This window comes from Bacillus rossius, chromosome 7 (assembly GCF_032445375.1).
Source record: "Bacillus rossius redtenbacheri isolate Brsri chromosome 7, Brsri_v3, whole genome shotgun sequence".
Taxonomy (NCBI): domain Eukaryota; kingdom Metazoa; phylum Arthropoda; class Insecta; order Phasmatodea; family Bacillidae; genus Bacillus; species Bacillus rossius.
The window spans coordinates 10,640,157-10,667,924 of record NC_086335.1 but is presented as its reverse complement, the minus strand read 5'-3'; the positions used below and the strand labels follow the sequence as shown (position 1 = coordinate 10,667,924).

General features: G+C 40.5%; 1 protein-coding gene across 2 annotated transcripts in view; it reads right to left on the bottom strand.

Annotated features, from left to right (window-relative positions):
* Positions 1 to 27,768, bottom strand: part of LOC134533674 (lachesin-like) — a 780,301-nt gene that overhangs the window by 260,326 nt on the left and 492,207 nt on the right. For both annotated transcript variants that reach the window (XM_063371220.1, XM_063371221.1), the window contains exon 3: positions 21,029 to 21,132. In XM_063371220.1, coding sequence (XP_063227290.1) covers positions 21,029 to 21,132 — 104 coding nt within the window. The remainder of the gene's footprint in view (positions 1 to 21,028; positions 21,133 to 27,768) is intronic.

The window sequence follows — 27,768 nt, the reverse complement described above, 5'->3', positions numbered from 1 at the left end:
CATATTGAGCCAATGACTTTTGGATTCAAGTACAGTAGGAGCCAAGGACTTTTGGAGCCGATGACTTTTGGAACCAATGAATTTTGGAGCCAAAGACGTTTGGACTAAATGACACTTGAAGCCGAAGTCTTTTGGAGTTAATGACTTTTGAAGCAGAATATGGTTAGAGCAAAAGATTTTTGGAACAAATTTTATTTTGGACCAAAGAATTTTGGAGGCAATGATATTTGGAGCCAAATACATTTGGCGCCAATTACCTTTAGAGCCAATGAGTCTTGTAGCCGATATCTTTAAGAGCGAATTATTTTTGAGCCAAATATAGTTGGAGACAAAAAACTTTTACAGTTGAAGTATTTTGGAGGCATTGTAGCCTACCTTTAGCGATTGTATCCTACTGAATTGAATGTTCTTGAAAATATACATCCTTTTCGCTAAATGTAAGCTCTCACGCCTGTATTATCGTATCCTACTGTTTAGATAGTAACCTTATGATGATAATATATCCTTATGACGAAAATATATCCCTTTGTTGAGTGTATATTGTATCCGTCTGATGAGAATGTATCCTTCTAGTGAGATCGTATCCATATGACAAGGTCGTGTCCCTGTGACGAGTATGTATCCCTTTGACAAGATTGTATGCTACTGGGTTGAATTTTTGTTTATATGTGCGTTCGTTTCGTTAAATGAACTTTTTTTTATCGAATGTGCTTCCAAATGTGGTTTCTTTTAATCGATTGTGCTTTTGTTTTTGAATCTGTTTCCATTTTGACAAATTTGTATACTAATGTGCTTCCTTTAACATTTTTTTGACTATCGTAATAATTTATATGGATTGTGTTCAAACTCATGTAGTATACCAAAAGCTACGGGTATAAAATTGAGATCAGACAAAAGGGTCTTTAGTCCTCTTCTGTCACCTGTTTAGTGCAAATTTGTTCTATCTTTATTACGTTACCTGGCATTGATTTTATGTTTCAGTGTTGAACTTGATGGACAGTTTACCATCGATGGACAGAAGGCTGACGACAGCGAGTATTGTAGCAACGGGTACCTTGATGGTAGCGGAGACCTGGATGGCAGCGAATTCGACGGCGATGAAGATTCTGTTGACTTCGTCAACCACAACTTTGAAAAATTTGATGAGGTATGTACCATCATTTCTGACAACATTATAGAAGACTTTAACAGGTGTGAATACACCAGCAGCAGAGACTTTAATGGATGCAGTGCTACCTTTAGCGGAAACCTAAATGAATTACATTTCGCCATCGAAGGAGACTTCAAATGTCTGCAAACACCACTATAATCAATTATACCCACTGAGGTGCATCGGTGTCGTTCCTGTGAATATACTTTCTCGAACAGCTGTAACGCTCGCTGACACGAGAAGAAAGAATGTGTTAATAATTAGAGTCTTGCTGTGAGAATGTCGCAACGAGTTCGCAAGAAATGACAATTTAATTAGACACGCCATAACCTGCAAACAAATTGACACTCCCATTAAATGGTCGCGACTCTCATTGCAGAAGACGCAATTTGGTGGTGCAATACGAAGTAAGGATGCATAGAGGAGTACAAAATGTATATACTTCTGTAATTCTTGTGAAAAGACATTCTCTTTCCTTTGAGCTGCACGAAGGCATTAAAAAATATAATATGCTAAGAAACCTTTAATATTGACGTTTCACTGTTATGAGTATCAGGCGTGGTTTACTCGTATTGAAAATTTGATATGACATACGAAAAACGGTTAGGTGAAGTCCAGTTGCAGTCTGTTCCGCAAATTAATGTCAAGACTCGTACGCGCAATGCTTCTAACAGTTAACTGTATCCGCAACAAGAAGCTTCAACATCAAGCCAACATGCAACACAACCTAGGAATGTTCTTAGTGCATTCAACCGAATGAAAAACACAAATTTAAACAAAAAAAAGACTTAGCAAAACTATTCCAAAACAAATTATTATGCACTAAAATATAAAAAAAAATTGCGTATTATTCTATAACTTAATAATCAACTAACTTTTTCTACTCATCAATATGTAGGTACGATCTATGTGTTTACCACGCAAGAAGGTAGGTAGGTACCCGCCCACTTCAAATCTAACTCAACACATACCTATGAATAACAAACAAAGATAAAAATATTTTTTATAGTTATCCCAAGAAAAATGAAATGAAAAATATGCGACTTCTTAAAAGACAATCAAATTGTTACGATAAAATTAAGGCAGTTACAATTTTTGTTATTTTTGGAATCGGTGTCAGCCAAGGAAACACTACAATATACCTAGCAATAATAATACGACAATACTATAAAAAAACATTTTTTTTTTACAAATTAACTTTTATACGAACGACAATATACTGTGATTACTGTGACAGAATACCAGTACCTAATTAAACCCATGTACAAAAAAACTTTTATACGACAATATACTGTGAAAAAATCTGCGACCATGAAACTACAAAAATACCAATACCTAATTAAACCAAACAAACGAACGAACTTTAATACGACACTCTGCTGAGACATAATGTACCCAACGGTGATGCGAAAATAAAGCCAATAATAAACACAAGGAATTACCGTAAGAAGGACGGTGTGGATATAGAACGAGACAAGAATCTGAAACGGTTGGTAATCAAGTGACTGGTATCTGGCGCGGCGCGTGCCCCGCGTGTCCGCTTGACCGCTCCCCTCCCGCCGCGGCCCGCTCTTGCCACTCGCCTCGCGACACAAGCACGTCTCACCTATAACTATGTATGTAGTTAAAAACCTACCTTGATTAGGTGAAAAGGTAAATTGATTTTTAAGTTGTAGAAGAAAAATCAATTATTTTTTAACGTTTAAGTGCACATTAATTTGTTTTGGAATAGTTATTTTTAAGTCGGTGTTAATTTTTTTGTTAAAATTTTTGGTTTATTTTTGATTTTTAGTGAATCTGAAGTACACTAACTAATTTGTCTGAATATGGGTAGACCTACTAAACGTGCTGCTGATATGAGACAGTGCCGTTTAAATGAAACAAACGAAGTCAAGGAGAAACGCCTATCCCAACAGAGGAAATCTACCTCGAGGACAATTTCATAAGAGACTTGCGAAGAGCGCAAAAATAGACTTACAAAAATGCGGCTTTACATGAAAAAAGTTTTGAACAGGGAAAATATCGAAAAACGTAGTCCCCGTCTCGGCTTGATCAACGATCGCTTATCAAACGAAACACCTGAAACTCGTTCACTTCGACTTAGTAGAATGCGACAAGTCAGTCATGTTTGTTGGGATATCGCAAATGAACAATCTTTTGAAGCGGTTATTAATATTTTAGCTAATGTACCTTGTGCCGTTTGCAAAAGAACTCTTTATAAACAACAGCGTTCCAATTTACGAGCAGGTTTTTATAGTACGCTATTACCTGAAGAACTGATTACTTTGAGTACAATAACAACCTGCACTCGCTGTTACAGCAGGCAATATTAGAAAAAGGAAAATTCCAGCAATTGCATATTGGAATAAAATAATGCCTGAAGAAGTACCGCCTGAATTAGCCAATTTGACAAGCGTTGAAGAACGGTTTTTAAGTCGCATTACACCATGTTTAAAGATTGTTAAACTTAATAACCGTTTCAGTCAAAAGAGCTGTAATCGACCTTGGTAAAAAAAACTTAGCTAAATGGCCAATATATGTTGCACTAAGTCGTGTCAAAAGTTTGGAAGGCATAGCTTTATCAGATTTGGTCGCCAACAAATTGTTAAATAGACCACACGACGATAGATCGTTGACGGAAATAACGAAACTACGAAATCTGTCTTCCGAAAATGAAGGTCACACATATAACACATTAAGTAATGCACTTAGAACGCTTGCGTCATATAGTAATGCAGCAACGAACGTAAGCGCATTGTAATTTGATTACAGACAGTTAGATATTCTGCCAATGATCGCACCCTTACTGTAAGCCGTTAAGGAGTTACATTGATCATCATATTCAACTACGAAAATAAATTGACCATAATGACGTTACGGTAGGTGACTCAAATATCCAAATAGCCTATAAAAGATTCGGCCCAGTATATTTAATTTGCTCCTAAGAATTGAAGAGTTCCGTAACTTTGTCATGGATTCCATATTCAAAACCTAACCAAACTTTCATCAAACTACCTTTGAAGTACATTCTTTCCAATAAAAAAAGAATCATCGAAATCGGTTCGCGTGACATTGAGTTATTCGTCCATTTGTCGCGCACATACTTGAAGCAAATTTAAGACTTATATGGTTTTCTAATGGATGCCATTGTCAGAACTGGACCAAATTGAAATGGGACCACACAGGAAGCATCAGCTTTCAAATAAAAAATAATCATCAAAATCGGTTCACCCAGTCGAAAGTTCTAAGGTAACAAATATAAAAATAAAATATAAAATAATACAGTCGATTTTAGAACCTCCTCCTTTTTATCAAGTCGGTTAAAAATGGATTCTACTAGGAAAATATTTTACATTAAACTAAATGCGTAAAGACTTTAATTACATGAACCGCTCTCTTGCACCAAGATATGTTTGTATCCTTCTTACTGAAGCCAAGAATGCGCGTATACAGCGTATTCCGTATCCACAGCCGTGGGGGCCCCAGGCCGGTAGGGCTTAGACTGAGAGTGCGGGATCAAAAAACCGAAATGGGGAAAAATCCCGTGTTCAGTTCATGCTGATGCCAAGAAGGATAATGTAAATATATTTGAAGAAGTGTTGACACACGATCGGTCAGTGAATTATAATTTGTGTTTGTAATGTACTTACGATAAACCTGACGAGACTGGAAAAAAGAGTATTTAAGAGAACGAATATTGCTCTTTACCTTTAACACGATGTAGAAGAGTCTGTTAATTACTCTATTTAAAAAAAACAGTCACGAAAATTAAGAATAGGCCTGTGAGTGATAATGGAAATGTATGAACACTTAGCCATTTAGATCAGTTGCAACTGAAAACAGACTCATTTTGTTGAAAAAGTAACATTTTATTATTTTCTCATATCTTGTACTTGTAATAGAGTAAAAATTATGTAATAAATATTTTTATTTGAAATTTTTAATATATTTATTGAAACTGTTACTTTTTTGGTAATTTATTTAAATGATTATTTTAACTTAAAATTACCTTTTTGCATCAGTCAAATATCTAATCGAGGACAGGAGTCGATATAGTTAATCTTTTTTTAACAAGTGATTATTTTGATGATTTTTTGAATTTTTTTACATATTTCTAGCTCAAATAATAACTGATTTTCAAAATGTAGGGCATATTTCATGATAGCGGACGCCCAGGCAATAAATAATTTCTGCACTCTAGCAGGTAAAAATTAAACAAATATGGGGGCAGCGCCCTCTAGCAGAAGGAAACAAAATGTCGGATTCAAGATGGCGGCAACCAGCTGGCAAAAACAAGATGTCCGCTATGACTTCATACTGGCTGAAATAATATGTGCCTCGGCATTTGTGGTGGCGTGTCAGTCTGCCAATAGCTTCCGTGGAGGAAGGATCTGACGCAATTTTTAATCAATTGTTCTCGCTGGGTTCCAGCGCAGTATAAATTTCACATAATTTTAAAAGAACTTATAATTTTTCCCTATTTTTTAGTTTTAAGTTACGGATTTTCCGGATACCGTATGTGATGCCATCCAAGATTTCATGTGTAATGTACGCTCTTTTTTATTAAAAGTTCATTTAAAATCCATTTTTATACCTACACTAGCTGCAGAACCCGGCTTTGCCCGGGCTGAACACCGGGTGATATATTGTCCGCGAGTTACAGCAAAATGGATAGCGATATGTCCAGTGTGGTGGACATTAAGAAATGACACATAATTACTGTTTGTGTATCTGTGACCTATGGTTTTCTGTTTACCCATGGCGATCGGTTGAGAAGTTGATGCGCTACAGCGCCATCTAGCGGCGAGTTACAAAAAAAAATTGTTAGCATAAAAACCTTCTCCATGATAAAACACTTCGATGTGCCAACTTTTCTGGCGATCGGTAAAACGGTGTAAGAGTTTATCGACGACATACATGCCAACATCCAATTTATATATATTCTTATATTTCGAAATTTTGGGGCTTTCACTTTTGCGGAAAGTGGATGTTCAGGACCTCGAATGGTTTGGAACACTCCATCTCGAAAGAATAGATATTTGAAATTCCTGAAATTGTCGAAATTTTGGGTCTTTGTTCCCAGAGGGGTTCGAGGACCCTAAATGGCTCGAAGCACTTAAAATCGAAAGAGATAGATTTTTCAAATTTTTTAAACTTTCGAAATTTTGGGGCTTTAACCACCTGGGGGGGGGGGGTTGACGTTTAGGACCCCGAATGGCTCGGACCCACTCCAAATCGAAAGAGATATAAAGGAATATAAGAATGTAGACATTTACTGTACTCCTATCTACCATAATAACAATATTGACAAATAGAAAGCTTATTACCTACCTTTGAATAATTATCTAAATAAATTAATAAATAACTCTATGTTTAAGAATTTACGTACATACATAATATTAAACTTCAAACTATACACACCAAAAAAAGACTAAGGATGTTTGTGAAACTATATTTATTTGTCATAATGTTTAAAACATTTGTAGAATTTCTTTATATGTAAAACTGTGGTGGCAATATTCCGCTTATCCAAAGGAGTATAGAAATTAATAGAGACATCACTCCCTGTACACACCACAAATCTTTGAATTAAGTATAAAAAAAACATAGTCCAAAATGAAACAAAAAGTATAAATAACAACTAATTTGACAAAAAAAATATACAACTGGAATGACAATGTTAACATCCGCCTGATATTTAATAGAAGTAGGTAGGTAAGAATATTTATATAAGAAATTAAATGAAATTAAAACATACATAAATAAAATTATCTCACACTCAACCAAACATAATGTTTAATATGAAATAAAGGAAGATGGCAATTACACGTAACTATTCTAATTAATAAAAAAAATCAACTTTCCTGAAACAGTTAAATTCAAATTTTTCAACAATATATTACATAATTGATAAATATTTCTGGTCTTCGGTCTCAGCAGCCCTAAGTCTCCCTCCCTCTCTTTTCTATGCCTAAGACTCTTGACGCTCAGCAGATAAATTATAAACACTAAACAAAACTCCTTGCAAATAAGTAGATAATGTAAAAAACAATAACAATATTGACAAATAGAAAATATTAGTAGGCCCTACCTACCTATGAATAAATTTCGAAGAAATTTATAAGTTTAAGAATTTATGTACCTACATAATATTAAACTTGAAAATATCCACACAATAAAAACCTAAGAATGTTAGTGAAACTAATTTTTTTATTTGTCATAATACCTAAAATACGTATGTTTCCAAAATGAAACAAAATATAAATAATGACCAATTTGACAAAAAAAAAATTGTACAACTCGAATGACATTGAAAACATACACGTGAAATTTAAAAGAATTATGAGTGCCCTAGGTAGGGAGGAAAAATATATATAGAAGAAATTAAATTTAAAAAATTGGTGCGTGTACTTAGGTACGCGCATGTGAAGTTGTACTTCTTTGGCATCATTAAAAAATAGTTTTTAATTGCATGCAAAAATATTGCGTGGAGTCCCTCCGCGTGGAAGAAGTGAAACTTCATAATGTGGAAATGAAAATAGGAAGGGGTAGAAATTGATTTTTAGTGAAATCATATTGTATCAAATCAAACTAAAAAAATAAAGGAAATAAATTTGTAACGATTCATAGATTGATCTTCAGAGAGAGAGAGAGAGAGAGAGAGATAGGACACCTATTCAATGTCTATAAAACTAACTTTTTTATGAGAGCAGATTTTCATGAAATATATCATGAAATCATTCAACGATAAAACCTGTTTATTTAATTAAGCGGACGGGTTCGCCCCAAGGAGAAAATAACGCGGCGAGACCTCGTGGACATAGAGAAATGACACACTCACTATTTATGTGTCCATGAAACATGATTTTTTTCTGCAATTTAAATTGTAATATACAAAAACGGTATTGAAAATTGAAACAAATATGGCGACACTACAAACTGTCAAGAGCTTTTTTTTTTTCTTACTCTCTACTTAGTTCCTTACAATAGCAAAACGTAACATAATGGCTTGAAAGCTATTGCTCGGCAGACATAGAGGAATGACACTAACAGTTTGTATATCTATGACACACATTACATTTTTTAGTTTTTTCTTAACTCAGAATCGAGATAAAATATCCAATTGTGAATCTAAACCATCCTCGAATCCCCGTGAACTCACACAAAAAATTTCATCAAAATCGGTCCAGCCGTCTAGGAGGAGTTCAGTGACATACACACGCACACAAGAAATATATATATAAAGATAAATTTTATGTTTAATCTCGCTGGGAATAGAACCGAAGACCGAAGTAAGCATTATTTTTATATTGCAGAATTTTTTGTTTCAAAATTAAAGATTCCATTTTTTACGGTCAATGTCAAGGTCAATAAATATATTGGGACTTATAAGGAATTTTTCTCCTCTCTGAGAAATATTGCCCCTCTTAGAGAAAAACTGCCTCTCTCCGAGGAATTTTAGCCTTTCCACATTTCTGAGGGAAAAAATGGGAAATGTTCCCTTAAAAGGGAATTTTCTTTCAAAATATTGAAAATTCTAGGAATTTTGAGGAAAATTAGCACCAAGATGGCTGCCGTGACGTTAGGGCGGTCGATCATTGACCGGCTTCACGCTCCACTTCCTGGAACCTGCAGCAGGAAATACTTTTATGTACTATTTCTTTTCCGTTGTTTCTGCTTTTACCATAAAAAAAATTCATCTTCGACATTTGAATGATTTGTAACGTAGCTCTTTCAGGATTATGCTGTGTACCTCCATGCGTAAATGGCACTTATGACGAGAATTATTTTAAAATAAATTGTGTTTTATCATATTCAATTTGCAAGGAGGAGAAAAAGGCTCATATTGAAGTTATTCTGCGCAGACTTCGGAATACTCATAATTTTAATAGTTTATTTGAAAATAAAAATATAGTAAAGATGCAATGACGAAATACGGTGCGTGGAACTGTGTTATTGTGCGTTTAAAGTCAAAAAATATGTTTGTCTCTTTTATTAAAATTAAAAATTAAAATCTCATTAATTTCTAAGGACCTGTGTGTAGTGATTGAAATGACATAAACAAATTTAATGTTTGATGTTATATAAAGAAGTTAAAAAAATTGTGGACATAATTTAGACGTATATACTGTAATACTACAATATTAATGATTAATGATGTAATTGGATATTAGAAGTATTCCTTACAACTTCTTGAAAATGTATCCCATGAAGTTATGCGGGTGTGTAGGTGATCTTGTGTGACCTGTATTTTTATAAGTATTTACAAACTTACCTTTAAAAATTCATCCTTCTTACACTCTAAAAAATTCTTACATTAATAATTAATTAAGCTTTAAAACAATTTTAAAAATGGAAAAGAAGTTGTATACTAATGTTTAAATTTTAGGTTCAGCAACTTATATAATGCACATTATTTTAATTAATCACTAAACAAGATTATACTGCAATTCTATACGCTTATTTCCAGACTAAGAACACAATTATACAATTAAAATTGAAATAAACTTTTTTATTCGAGCAAACACATTTTTTTTCCTTTTATTAAATATTCCATTCCCTTACGAACAAACTACAGTCTTAGTTTTGTTGGATGTGCTATATTGCAACTTCTAAAAGGAACATAGCTACTATGGTACAAAATTGGTCTCCTTGATAATAAAGTACTGTCTCCCTGTTCGATGCTGTTGCGAAGTGTTGAAACTCCCTCTCAGGCACAGTTTGCTTTACATTCTTTGCGCCAAAATAACAAGTCCTGTTTTTCTTAAAATTTTTCTTGAAATATTATATAACTCCTTCTATCTGTTCTTCTTGGAATGAATTCCTTGGCTATGCAAGCATTGGACTCAATGGTAACATCAACAATCTGTAAATAAAGTTTTTGAAAATTTATTTCAGGAATAGAGACAAAACTTCATAATCATTTGATTATGGAAACATTTATAGAACCAAACATTTATCAAATAAATGGTAAATTTTGCCCTTTGCAAAGAGTTTTCTTACACGATTTTCACACCATAATTTTTCTATGAAGTTTAATATTCGAGATAATACAATATCTCAGAAATGCTTTCTGCAACTAGTTTCAAAGATTAATTCTCTCTTATCTTCATACATCTCATTTTCCTACCATTTCCGCCTCATATAAAGGAAATTCTGTAGTTTCAGCGCAGGCATGGCAGGATTTCCCGAGGGACCCAAACCCTGTTCGCACGCCAATATTACCAGTCCCGCTGTTGGCGAGCTCAAGCAAACATCTTGAGTTTCTTAGGGTATAAAATAAAAATAACAGCCAGTCGTAGGGATCGTCAACAGAAATAAAAACTTAAAACTTTGTTTTTAAATGTGTAATATGACATCATTTCTACGTCAAATGTACGTAAGAAAATGATTTTGGTATTATATTAGTACAATGTCAGCATGATATAATTTATCCTTACATCATTTTTTAGTCACAACAGATGTCAGTGGTATGTAAAAATTACGTAAAGTTTCATTATCTAGCCATGACTTACCAGTGATGTCAGAACTAGGTAATGTTATTCACGTGGTCAAATTAACTTCACTTACTGCTACTACAGCATGTCGATGATGAGAACTCACAAGATTTTACCCATCCAAAAAAGAGTCAAAGACGAACATAATACAGTCGAGTATATACAATGAATTAATGTCTATATGCGTATACATTACACAGGCCGCTGCGATTCGCCAGTCTGGCGCAACACTTCACTAGCATGTCGGTGACGCGAACCCTTGAGTTTTGCCCCTACCAAAAATCGCTCAACGCAGCTAAAGAAGTTTTCACTTCAAAAATAAACATTGGTTAGGACAAGGGTAGGCATGTGGTGCTAGGATGAGCAGTGTGGTATGGCTTTTAGCAATTGCTTAATTTTTTGGGAAGATTTTTGTGGCTTGGTAACGATGTTTGCTTATTTAAAATTAACTATCCATTTATACATTAAACTCTTCATTGTTTTGTGTATTTTTAGTCTATTTATGGAAAGATAGTGATCTGTGAGCATATAGTAACAATGATTGTAGACATATTGAACATATTTCATGAATTCTAAACCTAAATAATATTTTACAAAATGTTTAAATATCCTTTTATATATTTTGTACAAGATGCTGAAATTACAATTTTTGTTTTGCTCTGCAAATTTAAGGTTTAAAAATACAAATATTTGCAAGTGTTTTTTTTTAAATTTAACACCTTTATATTTGCTTGTTTTAAACCACAACACTATTCATAGCGAAAAATATGACCTATGAAAGCATATTAAAATGGATTGTGCAATTATAGAGCAAATTTTAATAATACGAGAAACGAGTAAAACGCTGGCGCAACATATAAATTATAATATATAATCATTTTGGCATCAGTAGTATTAATATTTAAGAAACGTGTGGCGGTTTTATTAATGTGATATACACTTTTAATTATTATGTATAATGAAGTTCAGAAAATATTGAATTAATCAGCAATTGTAGAGCATATCAATATATCAAAGTCGTTAAACGAGCTCCTTTATAAGGAAAATCTTTAAATTGTATATTTTGATTTACATTTTGAGAAATACTATTTGTTACATCTGTCAGCCACTTAATATTTTCCCCAAATATCCGTTGTACAAACTTATGAAGTTCGTTCTAATTATTTTTTTTTAATTTTATTAATATTAGCATTACATTTAGGCAGAGGACGCTATTCTTATATATATATAAATTTATTTATTTATTTATTTATTTATATATATCGGCACAAACTTTACACGATAGCGTGTGACATGCTGAATTCTGAGCCGTAATAAAAACCATTACAATGTTTTGACGCGTGGTCCTTCGTGTCGGCGTAATCGCGTTTCAGGCGAGGATAAACTTTGCCACGGCTCCAGTGTCATCTCGACTGATATTTCCAGCCCAGTCTCCGCCCATTTATCCCAGTGGCCGCGGAGGCCACCGGAGATCTAAGGTTATGTTGAGTTGGCCAGTCCGTTCCCCGCCACCCTTTCGCCCACCCGCTGCGATCAGGTAACCGCTACACGTAGCTGGGTGGCCATTCAGGAGTCGTCTCACGGAGCAGCCACCCCCCTTTCCCCCGTAGGGCTGTCCACGGGGCTTTTCCAAGACATGCCCTGGGAAAACCCTACACGCCTGGCCATCTCTTCTTCTCTTCTTTCCTCTCTGCGCGCGACGGGACGTTATGGCATATTATCTTCTGTGGGTGTCTGTGTGTCGCCAATATAGCCTCATAAATCGAGTTTGCGGGAAACGACTTTTGGAAATACAGGTAAATATTCTTGTCTTTATTTTTGTTTCGTCTCCTGCCCTATAAAAAAGTTGTGCTATCTTTTCACTAGCTCACAGCTCACAACTTTATGGCTGATTTATCTTTATCTGCACTGTCTTCATCGATCCGTATGGCGTTCTTGTAGCGCTGCTCTATACATCAATTTTTTATCAGTTTACTTGCAATCCTTTCTTTTTTTCCAATGCGGAGCACTTTACTAATTGACTTACTTCTTTTAAGCAATACTATTTCAATCTTTTCGTACCATTAATGCAACCAAGCACATACTTTATTCTTGATTTATTATATGCTTTTCACTCCCTCTACCTCTAATTCGAAAGTCAATATTAATTGGCAACAGCGGAAACATTTGAATGCAGTTTAAATTAAGAGAAATTTGCATTTCCGGGACTGGATGCTGCATTTTACATTCTACTGACGTCAGTAAGAGTTTTTATTAAAAATGTATGGAAGAAATTAAATGAAGAATATTTTTTTAAACCAAATATTGAAAATTAATAAATATTTGCATGTTTACCTTACTGAATCTTCAGTGCTTACAAATGATTCACTTACCCTGAAGAAAGAGCTAATCGCAAACGTTGCCCCTACATTGATTGCGCAAAGTCATGACATTATGACGACACAAAATATAGACGTGGAGAAACTATTGAAGCTGAGAAATAATTTAATTTTCAGACTTTATCAATTAAATTAAAAGTTAGCTATTTTAAAAAGTTATATTGCTGCCTTAATAATGTCCCAATTTAATGTACGTTATCTTGACGGACAAGTAAATATTAAACATTATTTAATTTGCAATGACTCCCAAAAAAAAAAAAAGAAATTATAACATTGAAAAATATCCTTGCTTTAAAATTAACAAAATTCGGGGTCAACCAGTGCTTTTTTACACTCAACATATATGTTAATATTTATACTGTGTTGAACATCGAGTTCCTATTATTAATTTTCCCTGGAATTGTCATGTATTTAATTAATGAATAAATTTGCATGACAGTTTAAGCGAAATGTAGCAATTTAATTTGAGATTCATTATGGTAAAGGCATGCAAAGCACTCCCTTACCATGCTGAAGACCGTGCAGCTATCAACTACTTGTCAATTGTCAGAAACTATCAAAATCAAATGAAGAAACGCACATTAACATATATAATATATAGAAATAAAAGTTAATTACATTCATAAGAAACCATTCAGAAATATTTTTGTACTCAATCTCTGCAAACAAATAAATAAATTAGACAAATATAGTAGTATAGAAATGGGGCTCCTGCGCCCGGGTCCAGGTTGTTGTGTGTATGTCGGCCGCCATCTTATATTGTGATAACACCGCGGCCAACTTGTATGACATTACTGTTATTTTTGACCTTGAACTATAAAATTTACCATAAATTGCAAAATAATGGCTCGAAAATTGCCAAAATTTTGCAAAAATTTTCAATTATTAAGAAACAAAATGCACAAAAATATATATAAAAAAAAAGTATAAAAATTTCCTTTTTTGATATGATGCATTGAAGTTTATTTGAAAAAATTCCCTTTTAAGTTCTCAAAAATTACTGAAGGCTTGAAAATTCCTAAAAGCTTCTTAAATTCCTTATCAACAAGCCGCCCTAAGCCACTGAAGTCTTTAACTTGACAATAAGGTTATCACTGACGCCATTTTGAATAATGTTACGTCTGATATCTTGAAAATCCATAATATTTATTATAAATTATTGGGGAAAAAATCTAAAATTATAAAAATATACATTTAATAAAATTTTATAAACACGCAAATGATGGAGTCTTCGGTTCGAATCCAGTGAGTCCCTTCGATTTTAAATTACGATGTTTCCTTCCTCCAAGTAAGCCACCAGGCAACTTACCACCTCACCACAAATGCCAAGGCGGATATTACATCAGCCAGTATGACGTCATTGCGAGCATTTTGTTTTAATCTGCTAGAGAGTCCTTGAATCCAACATATTGTTTTAGTCCGCTAGAAGTCGCTGTCACAGTCGCCATATTAATTTTATTTTTACTCGTTAGAGTGCAGTATTATTGATTCCCGTGGCATTCACCTTCTAGTCAAATATCTTGGCCACCATTTTGAAAAAAATTAATTGTCAGCTAGAAATTCGGGGAAATGACAAATATCATCTAAAATAATCACTTTTAATTTACTGGTTTATTGATCGAATCACGTTCTTGGTCTAATCCTTGTTTACTTCAAATAAAGGTAAATTCAGTTTTAACTATTTTTAATTAAAATTACCATTAAATAACAGGTCCGAGAAAAAGAAGGCAGGCTTTAAACAAATAAAATTTTATTAAGTAAGTTCTTCTCTACTACAGGAACCCTTACGAAAGTTGGCAATGTAATAAACATTTAGTTCTGAATTTGCCTGATCAAACTAATTATCATCTCCGATCAGTAAACTGAAGACAGAGACAGCCAGATACTTTACTGACATAGTCTTCTTCTTCCGAACAGAGTTTCTCGATAGTGTTCCAAACAGACTACTTATCATTTTCTAAACTGTAAATGGGAATATTCATAGTCTTGAAAGCACAATTCTTCTGGAACGACTGTGGTTTTACTTTATACGCAGTCGAGTCATAAATTTAAATTTTAAAGGTTAATGGTATGCTACTTAATCTGTAAGCTGATTAATAAAGATGTGCTTGATATGTTCAAGAAATGTACAAATGTATTTTGACTGACTTAATGAATTTTCATAATAGTAGTCTTTTAAAATTCAACGAAATTCAGATTTTGCCAAGTTTATTCCATTATCAAATGCCTTGTATAATCTTATGAACAGCTACATCATTGCTACAGCGAAACCTTTTCTTTCCGCCGTGCAGTACAACCTTTGCATGACTTCAAATGTGTTGTCATGTCTTTTATTTTTATATAAAAATGCTTATAGCATTTCTCAAAGTTAAATTTAAACGATGATGATTATCAACATATTTTCTCTTCACGTGTCGACGAGCATTATTTTTGTTCGTGAATCTTGTCACAGTAATGACACCATTGCTGGGAAGATGCCTATGCACCTTCAGTGGTCATCATTGATGCGAAAAATTAACGTCTCCTTCGATGGCGAAACGTCATTTATCGTATCCCTCTGATGAGATATTATCCCTCTGATGATATGGTATCTCACTGATCTGTTCGTATCCCTTGGATGAAATATAACCATTTGATGAGATTGTATCCACTGATAATATCGTATCAAAGCTGATGTGATCTTAAAGAATCAAGTTGAATTTTCTTATAAATGTGCGTAAATTTCGTTAAATGTGCTTCCAAAGAACTTATTAATGTTTTTTTACTTGTTTATTAATTGTAATGATTTTTCTCGTATATTAAACCTGAAGCGCAGTTTAATAAGTTGTAACTGAACATAGCGAGTCTCAGTTTGTAACTGTTTCCTCTGCAGCAACCACAATGGGCATTGTAATTTTAAAAAAAATTTCATTCTTTGATCTTGATTTAGCAAAACTTGTAAGAGTTTTTACTATTTTATCCTGGTTATTGCTGGCGAGACTTCTGTTGGTTTACTCCGTGTGCTCCTTGTTATTTCCTGGGTACTTCTGATAGTATTATCCAAATGCTTTTAGTTATTTCTGAGAAAACAATTACCATATTTTTTTCGTAATGATATAAGCATCTTGAAAAAGATTTTTTAAATTAATTAATTCATTTTATCAACTCAGCACTTAAATTATTTTCTTAATCATGTGAAATTCAGGCAGAAAAAAATTCTTTACTCAGACGATTAAATGACCTTAAAACAACTGAAAACTCTATCATGGAAGAAGATTTACCTTCTCACTTGTCAAGCGAAGCCCTCCTTCACTTGCCATCAATGAGAATCACGGATACCACATAAAAAAAAAACTAATCTTTACCTCAACAAAACATATAACGACAACTGATGGTAGGAATTGGAACTACTTGCAGCAAGTCCTTTTGCATGATATAAATGGACTCCCGCTGCTGAATGGAGCTCTTTTAGCTAGTTGGAGACACTTAGTTTTGTAGCCTTGTATCATCGTAGGCTTGTAGTCTTGTAGCCTCGTAGCCATGTAGTCTTCTAGTCGTTGTCCAAGTGTCGCTGGAGCACTTGGAGCATTGTTAGCCGTATGAGCACTTGGAGCATTGTGGCAATTGGAGCACTTGGGCAGTTGGAGCAATTTTAGCAGTTGGAGCTTTTTGAGCATTGGAGAACTTGGGAAATTTGAGTATTTAGAGTACTTCTAGATATTAGGCACTGGATAACTTAGACTATTGTAACAATTGGAGCAGTTAGAGCTTTGGAGCACTTTCCGCATTGGATAACTTGAAGCCACATAAATTCGTAGCAATTTGGCCTTGAAGTCTTGTAGCCAAATGTCGTTGGAGCTATTGAAATCAAAATAGTTGAAAATAGTTGGAGCCAACCATTTTTTTTAGATATCGTATCATACTGACTGTATCGTATCCTACTAAGTTGAATGTTAGTGTTAAAGTATAGCCTTTTTGTTATATGCACTTTTTCAAGTCCTTAGTATCATAACCTACTTATGGAATCGTATTCTACCAATTAAGTCATATCACCCAGGTGAGATCGTATATCTCTGGAGAGATCGTATCTCAGCTGATGGGATCTTATCACATTAATTTTAATTTTCGTCTAAATCTGCTTCCTTTGAGTAGATGTGCTTCCTAAGTGCTAATGCTTTAGAACCTTTTTTTGTGTACTAATTAAATGTTTCTTGTTTTGCCTTCCATATTATTCCAGCAGCACATGTATATAAGTGGGTAGCTACTCTCAGTATTTTGTAACTGGCTCAGGCGGTATAAAAATCATTTAGATTTATTCATCCGACAATATTCTTGACATCTGGTGGAAATGTTTAACGCCGAAATGTAAGGATGTATTATCATCGACTTCGGGGACTCTGATGACAGCGCCAGCGATGGCGACACGGATCTAGTTGGTATCGTTGACGACAAACATGAAGACATTGATGAAAGATTTCTTAAACGAATTCGCAGTTCCCGATGTATTGTGTATTGTCATCAGCAACACAAGAGGATACTTCAACTGGCATGGTTACACTATCAGAAGAGACTTTTATGTCCGCACTACTGGCTGCAGAGAAAATGACGATAATTAGCGTGTAGCAATCGAAGGAGATTTCAATGCTTGCAGTAACAATAGCATAAATGATGTCCACTGAAGGTGCACAGGCGTCTTCCCAGCATGGATTTCGTTAATGTTACAACATTTCTTAAACAAAAGTAATTCTCGTCAACACGAGAAGAGAGACTGAGCTGATAATCATAGCTGTACAAAATTTAACTCTGAAAAATGCCATAAGCAGTTTGCTAGAAAAATAATATAACACACATGAAGACATACAAAGGTCGTGCAGCAAGGTAGAAAGTAAAGGTTTTGATGCAGCAACGATGCCTAGATTCAAACCAGTGTTCATCTGGAATTGGTACATTTGCAGTAACATCAGTATCTAGTTCAGTTCTGAAAGGTTCGTCTTATTTGCCTATACATCCTTTCGGCTACTGCGATATGTCGTTCGCATTTTCTCATAATGCCCAAAAACACGAGAGAAATAAATGTACGAAAAATCCTTCTCGTATGAAGTTTCGCTGTGATAAATTTCATGTTTGATTTACTCGAAGAAACACTTTGAGAAGACATGAGAAAAAAATTAAAGGGGAAGTCCATGTACCTACTGTGGATTTACCTGCTACAATTCGACTCCTCGTTTTCGGTTGGAGACTCGTATTCGTACAAGCACCCAATCAGATGGACAGAACCTATGGTGATTACGCCTGGACATGACACTAAACACAAGAGTGTGCTCCGTGTGTTAGATACAGGTAAGTTATATTGGATTCCACTTGGCGAAATCTGCGTTTCATGGAATTTTGAAAGACTACTATAATTTAATTACTCTAAGTGATTCAAACCCATTTGTTCTTTTCTTGGCGATATCAAGCAGAAAAAAATCAATCAGTTTTCCCTTAATACAATCAACGTACAGAATTTTAAAACATAGGTAACTCGTTGCTAGACTGCATATGTGGAAAACCGTATGTGTTCGTGGACCAAATGATGTTTTATGCTTTCAAGACTTTAAATACTTTAATTTACAGTTCTGCCGATAAACAGTCATTTTAACATAGTATCGAGAAACTCTATCGGGATGAAAAATACTACGTCAGTAAAGGATCTGGGTATCTATGTTTTTAGTAAACCGATTGGAACTGAGAATTTGTCAGTTAAGGCCAATGCAGAACCAAATATTTGTTAGATTCATAAATTTTGCAAGTGTTCCTGTAGTGGAGTAGAATTTCCATAATAAATTTATATTTGTAATAACGTTCGTTCTTTATCTTGGACGTGTTATTTAAAGATAATTTTAATTTAATTTAGTATTAACCTTTTTGCACTGATGAAGGAATGAAGCTAGAATGTGAATCGCCCGAATAAGTTAGTAATAGTTTTGAATGTTTTGGGAATTTTCTCTGAAACTTCCCTAAAACGGCCGACAATATGGCGGTTGCCGTGGTTATAAATAACACAGAACTCTAGCGGGTATATATTGAACTTTTTCGGCTACAGTGCTCTCTAGCAGATGAAAACTAGAAATTCGTCATGAAATTTGTGGTGGGGAGGTCAGCTGTCTCGTGGCTCCCTTAGAGGAAGGATCCACTGTCATTTTTGTTCTAACGGCCTCACCGGGTTCGAACTGAGGTCTCCATCCTGTGCATTTTTATTAAAAATTTATTTAATATATTTTTTTGTGAAATTTAATGTTTGTCCCAATGTTTTGGATAAAAAATATGTATTTTCAAGGAGGCGGATGTGACAATAACCGAAATGGCGGTAATGACATCCTTACTGTCAAGGTCAAGACATCAGTGGCTTGGTGTGGCGTGTTAATAAGGTATTCAGGCAGCTTTTAGAAATTTTCAAGCCTTCGGATTTTGTTAGGACTTGAACGGGAAATTTTTCTCCAAACTGAAATTTTCTTTTGAATTAGGGTAGTTTTAATTTTCTTTCGCATTTATTGAGATTTATTGTGGAATTTTTCTTTTTAAAATTTGAAACATTTGGCGAAATTTTGGTGATTTGTTTGCAAATTTGGCCATTTTTGTGCTATTTTTTTTTAGCTCTATGGCCAGTTTATGACAAAATTTGATGGCATAGGTCAAACTTCAAGTTCATCCAAGATTGCCACCGTGACGTAAAAATCATTTATGGCATTCGACATCACATATACTATAAACTGGACCATGGTGCTGGGGCTCCATTCATTTTTACTATGACTGTTTATCATTTCGGCTAACTTTAAGGTTGTTACTGTACTTTTATTTGTCAAAAAGAGGGAGATGACATTATTTATGTTATTATTTATTTGAAATATAATTTCTCAAAGATATCAATAAAAAAAAACAAGTAAGTTAAAAAAATTTTTTTAAAACAAGTTACTTTAATTTAATATGTATCATTTAATTTGGTTTGTTATTTTAATTTGCAGTCATTAGTATCATGAATTCCATGCTTTAGAATATTGATGACCTAAATAGTTTTTGTCACGTCAATGTTGGCTTTCAAGTTGAAGACTAATAAATCTTTAAATTTGATCTTAAAGCTTGGTCTCACACGCCAGGTTGGTTATTAAATTTTCTTGTCTTTATACGTATTTCAGGGATTTTCCTAAAAATCCCTTCTTATACCTCTAGAAAATAATATTAGGTTTTTAATTTTCTAAAAAAATGTGTTATAATATAATATCATAGAAACATTCTTAGTTAAGAAAAATCACAAGAAATTTTCCGGATTATTTAAAAGATTTTGAAAGTCAGTCTATTATTACATTCTAAAATTAATTTTTTTCAATGTGAAACTCTTGGTACCAGTATTATACTTACCAGTTTTAACCATATTTCTTTCAGTTTTCAAACTTACCAATTTGATTGCCGTGTTAAGAAAAGAATGACTTTATATTTGATAACGACTTAGATAAACATTCGAATCGCAAACGTGGAGAATAAACTAATTGGCTAATATTTTATATGTTTAATATTTAGTTTTAAATGTATAGAGTAGATAACTTAAAGAAACCTTTAACTGAATTGTGTATTCGAAGAAAAAGGCGTTAAATTGTTTTAAGCAACTGAAATACTTTAAGAGATAAACAAATTTTAAACCACCAAAGAAATTGCATTTTCCAAAAAAGTACCTACCAAACGCACATATTGATAGTTCTAAACTATAATTTCTAAATTAAAACTAACATACGATATTCAAATTACAATTAATTTCGATCAAATAATTTTAAAAAAATTTACAAGTTATTATAAACTGTAATATTTCAAGACCGTCGTTGATTCCTGTAGGATAACGGCTGATAACGGCTAAAATAAAAATGATAAATAATAAACAAAATGAGAGATAAATTTTAATAGTTTTAAAACTTTTGTTAAGTGTGATAAATTTGCTGTCATGTTTTAGAGCAGTGGCAATGTTTAAGCCCGGATGCCAAGGAGGCGCTCACCTTGTAGCCTCGGAGGTTGTCCACGACGCACGCCAGCAGCGCGTCTCGGCCCACGCTCACCGTCACGTTCGGGATCGGCTCGGCGAACCTCGGCAGCGTGGCCTCTGCGCAACCACAACCACACCCACCACCGCTTCACACGCTGCCCACTCCACAGTGCAACCACAACCTCGGCAGCGTGGCCTCTGCGCAACCACAACCACACCCACCACCGCTTCACACGCTGCCCACTCCACAGTGCAACCACAACCTCGGCAGCGTGGCCTCTGCGCAACCACAACCACACCCACCACCGCTTCACACGCTGCCCACTCCACAGTGCAACCACAACCTCGGCAGCGTGGCCTCTGCGCAACCACAACCACACCCACCACCGCTTCACACGCTGCCCACTCCACAGTGCAACCACAACCTCGGCAGCGTGGCCTCTGCACAACCACAACCACACCCACCACCGCTTCACACGCTGCCCACTCAACAGTGCAACCACAACCTCGGCAGCGTGGCCTCTGCACAACCACAACAACAACCACACCCACCACCGCTTCACACGCTGCCCACTCCACAGTGCAACCACAACCTCGGCAGCGTGGCCTCTGCACAACCACAACCACACCCACCACCGCTTTACACGCTGCCCACTCCACAGTGCATCCACAACCTCCGCAGCGTGGCCTCTGCACAACCACAACCACACCCACCACCGCTTTACACGCTGCCCACTCCACAGTGCAACCACAACCTCCGCAGCGTGGCCTCTGCACAACCACAACCACACCACCCACCGCTTCACACGCTGCCCACTCCACAGTGCAACCACAACCTCGGCAGCGTGGCCTCTGCGCAACCACAACCACACCACCCACCGCTTCACACGCTGCCCACTCCACAGTGCAACCACAACCTCGGCAGCGTGGCCTCTGCACAACCACAACCATACCACCCACTGCTTCACACGCTGCCCACTCCACAGTGCAACCACAACCACGGCAGCGTGGCCTCTGCGCAACCACAACCACACCACCCACCGCTTCACACGCTGCCCACTCCAAAGTGCAACCACAACCTCGGCAGCGTGGCCTCTGCGCAACCACAACCACACCCACCACCGCATCACACGCTGCCCACTCCACAGTGCAACCACAACCTCGGCAGCGTGGCCTCTGCACAACCACAACCACACCAACCACCGCTTCACACGCTGCCCACTCCACGGTGCAACCACAACATCGGCAGCGTGGCCTCTGCACAACCACAACCACACAACCCACCGCTACACACGCTGCCCACTCCACAGTGCAACCACAACCTCGGAAATGTGGCCTCTGCACAACAACAACCACACCTTCCACCGCTTCACACGCTGCCCACTCCACAGTGCAACCACAACCTCGCCAGCGTGGCCTCTGCACAACCACAACCACATCACCCACCGCTTCACACGCTGCCCACTCCACAGTGCAACCACAACCTCGGCAGCGTGGCCTCTGCACAACCACAACCACACCACCCACCGCTACACGCTGCCCACTCCACAGTGCAATCACAACCTCGAAAGTGTTGCCTCTGCACAACCACAACCACACCTCCCACCGCTTCACACGCTGCGCACTCCACAGTGCAACCACAACCTCGCCAGCGTTGCCTCTGCACAACCACAACCACACCACCCACCGCTTCACACGCTGCCCACTCCACAGTGCAACAACAACATCGCCAGCGTTGCCTCTGCACAACCACGACCACACCAATCACCACTTCACACGCTGCCCACTCCACAGGGCAATCACAACCTCGGCAGTGTGGCCTCTGCACAACCACAGCCACACCACCCACCGCTTCACACGCTGCCCACTCCACAGTGCAACCGCAACCTCGGCAGCGTGGCCTCTGCACAACCACAACCATACCACCCACCGCTTCACACGCTGCCCACTCCACAGTGCAACCACAACCACGGCAGCGTGGCCTCTGCGCAACCACAACCACACCACCCACCGCTTCACACGCTGCCCACTCCAAAGTGCAACCACAACCTCGGCAGCGTGGCCTCTGCGCAACCACAACCACACCCACCACCGCATCACACGCTGCCCACTCCACAGTGCAACCACAACCTCGGCAGCGTGGCCTCTGCACAACCACAACCACACCAACCACCGCTTCACACGCTGCCCACTCCATGGTGCAACCACAACATCGGCAGCGTGGCCTCTGCACAACCACAACCACACAACCCACCGCTACACACGCTGCCCACTCCACAGTGCAACCACAACCTCGGAAATGTGGCCTCTGCACAACAACAACCACACCTTCCACCGCTTCACACGCTGCCCACTCCACAGTGCAACCACAACCTCGCCAGCGTGGCCTCTGCACAACCACAACCACACCTTCCACCGCTTCACACGCTGCCCACTCCACAGTGCAACCACAACCTCGGCAGCGTGGCCTCTGCACAACCACAACCGCATCACCCACCGCTTCACACGCTGCCCACTCCACAGTGCAACCACAACCTCGGCAGCGTGGCCTCTGCACAACCACAACCACACCACCCACCGCTACACGCTGCCCACTCCACAGTGCAATCACAACCTCGAAAGTGTTGCCTCTGCACAACCACAACCACACCTCCCACCGCTTCACACGCTGCGCACTCCACAGTGCAACCACAACCTCGCCAGCGTTGCCTCTGCACAACCACAACCACACCACCCACCGCTTCACACGCTGCCCACTCCACAGTGCAACCACAACATCGCCAGCGTTGCCTCTGCACAACCACGACCACACCAATCACCGCTTCACACGCTGCCCACTCCACAGGGCAATCACAACCTCGGCAGTGTGGCCTCTGCACAACCACAGCCACACCACCCACCGCTTCACACGCTGCCCACTCCACAGTGCAACCACAACCTCGGCAGCGTGGTCTCTGCACAACCACAACCATACCACCCACCGCTTCACACGCTGCCCACTCCACAGTGCAACCACAACCACGGCAGCGTGGCCTCTGCGCAACCACAACCACACCACCCACCGCTTCACACGCTGCCCACTCCAAAGTGCAACCACAACCTCGGCAGCGTGGCCTCTGCGCAACCACAACCACACATACCACCGCATCACACGCTGCCCACTCCCCAGTGCAACCACAACCTCGGCAGCGTGGCCTCTGCACAACCACAACCACACCAACCACCGCTTCACACGCTGCCCACTCCATGGTGCAACCACAACATCGGCAGCGTGGCCTTTGCACAACCACAACCACACAACCCACCGCTACACACGCTGCCCACTCCACAGTGCAACCACAACCTCGGAAATATGGCCTCTGCACAACAACAACCACACCTTCCACCGCTTCACACGCTGCCCACTCCACAGTGCAACCACAACCTCGCCAGCGTGGCCTCTGCACAACCACAACCACACCTTCCACCGCTTCACACGCTGCCCACTCCACAGTGCAACCACAACCTCGCCAGCGTGGCCTCTGCACAACCACAACCACATCACCCACCGCTTCACACGCTGCCCACTCCACAGTGCAACCGCAACCTCGGCAGCGTGGCCTCTGCACAACCACAACCACACCACCCACCGCTACACGCTGCCCACTCCACAGTGCAATCACAACCTCGAAAGTGTTGCCTCTGCACAACCACAACCACACCTCCCACCGCTTCACACGCTGCGCACTCCACAGTGCAACCACAACCTCGCCAGCGTTGCCTCTGCACAACCACAACCACACCACCCACCGCTTCACACGCTGCCCACTCCACAGTGCAACCACAACATCGCCAGCGTTGCCTCTGCACAACCACGACCACACCAATCACGGCTCACACGCTGCCCACTCCACAGGGCAATCACAACCTCGGCAGTGTGGCCTCTGCACAACCACAGCCACACCACCCACCGCTTCACACGCTGCCCACTCCACAGTGCAACCACAACCTCGGCAGTGTGGCCTCTGCACAACCACAACCACACCACCCACCGCTTGACACGCTGCCCACTCCACAGTGCAACCACAACCTCGGCAGCGTGGCCTCTGCACAACCACAACCACACCACCCACCGCTTCACACGCTGCCCACTCAACAGTGCAACCGAAACCTCGGCAGCGTGGCCTCTGCACAACCACAACAACAACCACACCCACCACCGCTTCACACGCTGCCCACTCCACAGTGCAACCACAACCTCGGCAGCGTGGCCTCTGCACAACCACAACCACACCCACCACCGCTTTACACGCTGCCCACTCCACAGTGCATCCACAACCTCCGCAGCGTGGCCTCTGCACAACCACAACCACACCCACCACCGCTTTACACGCTGCCCACTCCACAGTGCAACCACAACCTCCGCAGCGTGGCCTCTGCACAACCACAACCACACCACCCACCGCTTCACACGCTGCCCAATCCACAGTGCAACCACAACCTCGGCAGCGTGGCCTCTGCGCAACCACAACCACACCACCCACCGCTTCACACGCTGCCCACTCCACAGTGCAACCACAACCTCGGCAGCGTGGCCTCTGCACAACCACAACCATACCACCCACCGCTTCACACGCTGCCCACTCCACAGTGCAACCACAACCATGGCAGCGTGGCCTCTGCGCAACCACAACCACACCACCCACCGCTTCACACGCTGCCCACTCCACAGTGCAACCACAACCTCGCCAGCGTGGCCTCTGCACAACCACAACCACATCACCCACCGCTTCACACGCTGCCCACTCCACAGTGCAACCACAACCTCGGCAGCGTGGCCTCTGCACAACCACAACCACACCACTCACCGCTACACGCTGCCCACTCCACAGTGCAATCACAACCTCGAAAGTGTTGCCTCTGCACAACCACAACCACACCTCCCACCGCTTCACACGCTGCGCACTCCACAGTGCAACCACAACCTCGCCAGCGTTGCCTCTGCACAACCACAACCACACCACCCACCGCTTCACACGCTGCCCACTCCACAGTGCAACCACAACATCGCCAGCGTTGCCTCTGCACAACCACGACCACACCAATCACCGCTTCACACGCTGCCCACTCCACAGGGCAATCACAACCTCGGCAGTGTGGCCTCTGCACAACCACAGCCACACCACCCACCGCTTCACACGCTGCCCACTCCACAGTGCAACCACAACCTCGGCAGCGTGGCCTCTGCAAAACCACAACCATACCACCCACCGCTTCACACGCTGCCCACTCCACAGTGCAACCACAACCACGGCAGCGTGGCCTCTGCGCAACCACAACCACACCACCCACCGCTTCACACGCTGCCCACTCCAAAGTGCAACCACAACCTCGGCAGCGTGGCCTCTGCGCAACCACAACCACACCCACCACCGCATCACACGCTGCCCACTCCACAGTGCAACCACAACCTCGGCAGCGTGTCTTCTGCACAACCACAACCAGATCACCCACCGCTTCACACACATCCCACTCAACAGTGCAACCACAACCTCGGCAGCGTGGCCTCTGCACTTCCACAACCACACCAACCACCGCTTCACACGCTGCCCACTCCACAGTGCAACCACAACCTCGGCAGCGTGGCCTCTGCACAACCACAACCACACCACACACCGCTTCACACGCTGCCCACTCCACAGTGCAACCACAACTACGGCAGCGTGGTCTCTGCACAACCACAACCACACCACCCAAACCTTCACACGCTGCCCATTCCACAGTGCAACTACAACCTCGGCATCGTGGCCTCTGCACAACCACAACCACACCATCCACCGCTTTACACGGTGCCCACTCCACAGTGCAACCACAACCTCGGCAGCGTGGCCTCTGCACAACCACAACCACACCAACCACCGCTTCACACGCTGCCCACTCCACAGTGCAACCACAACCTCGGCAGCGTGGCCTCTGCACAACCACAACCACACCCACCACCGCTTCACACGCTGCCCACTCAACAGTGCAACCGAAACCTCGGCAGCGTGGCCTCTGCACAACCACAACAACAACCACACCCAACACCGCTTCACATGCTGCCCACTCCACAGTGCAACCTCAACATCGCCAGCGTTGCCTCTGCACAACCACGACCACACCAATCACCGCTTCACACGCTGCCCACTCCACAGGGCAATCACAACCTCGGCAGTGTGGCCTCTGCACAACCACAGCCACACCACCCACCGCTTCACACGCTGCCCACTCCACAGTGCAACCACAACCTCGGCAGCGTGGCCTCTGCACAACCACAACCATACCACCCACCGCTTCACACGCTGCCCACTCCACAGTGCAACCACAACCACGGCAGCGTGGCCTCTGCGCAACCACAACCACACCACCCACCGCTTCACACGCTGCCCACTCCAAAGTGCAACCACAACCTCGGCAGCGTGGCCTCTGCGCAACCACAACCACACCCACCACCGCATCACACGCTGCCCACTCCACAGTGCAACCACAACCTCGGCAGCGTGGCCTCTGCACAACCACAACCACACCAACCACCGCTTCACACGCTGCCCACTCCACGGTGCAACCACAACATCGGCAGCGTGGCCTCTGCACAACCACAACCACACAACCCACCGCTACACACGCTGCCCACTCCACAGTGCAACCACAACCTCGGAAATGTGGCCTCTGCACAACAACCACACCTTCCACCACTTCACACGCTGCCCACTCCATAGTGCAACCACAACCTCG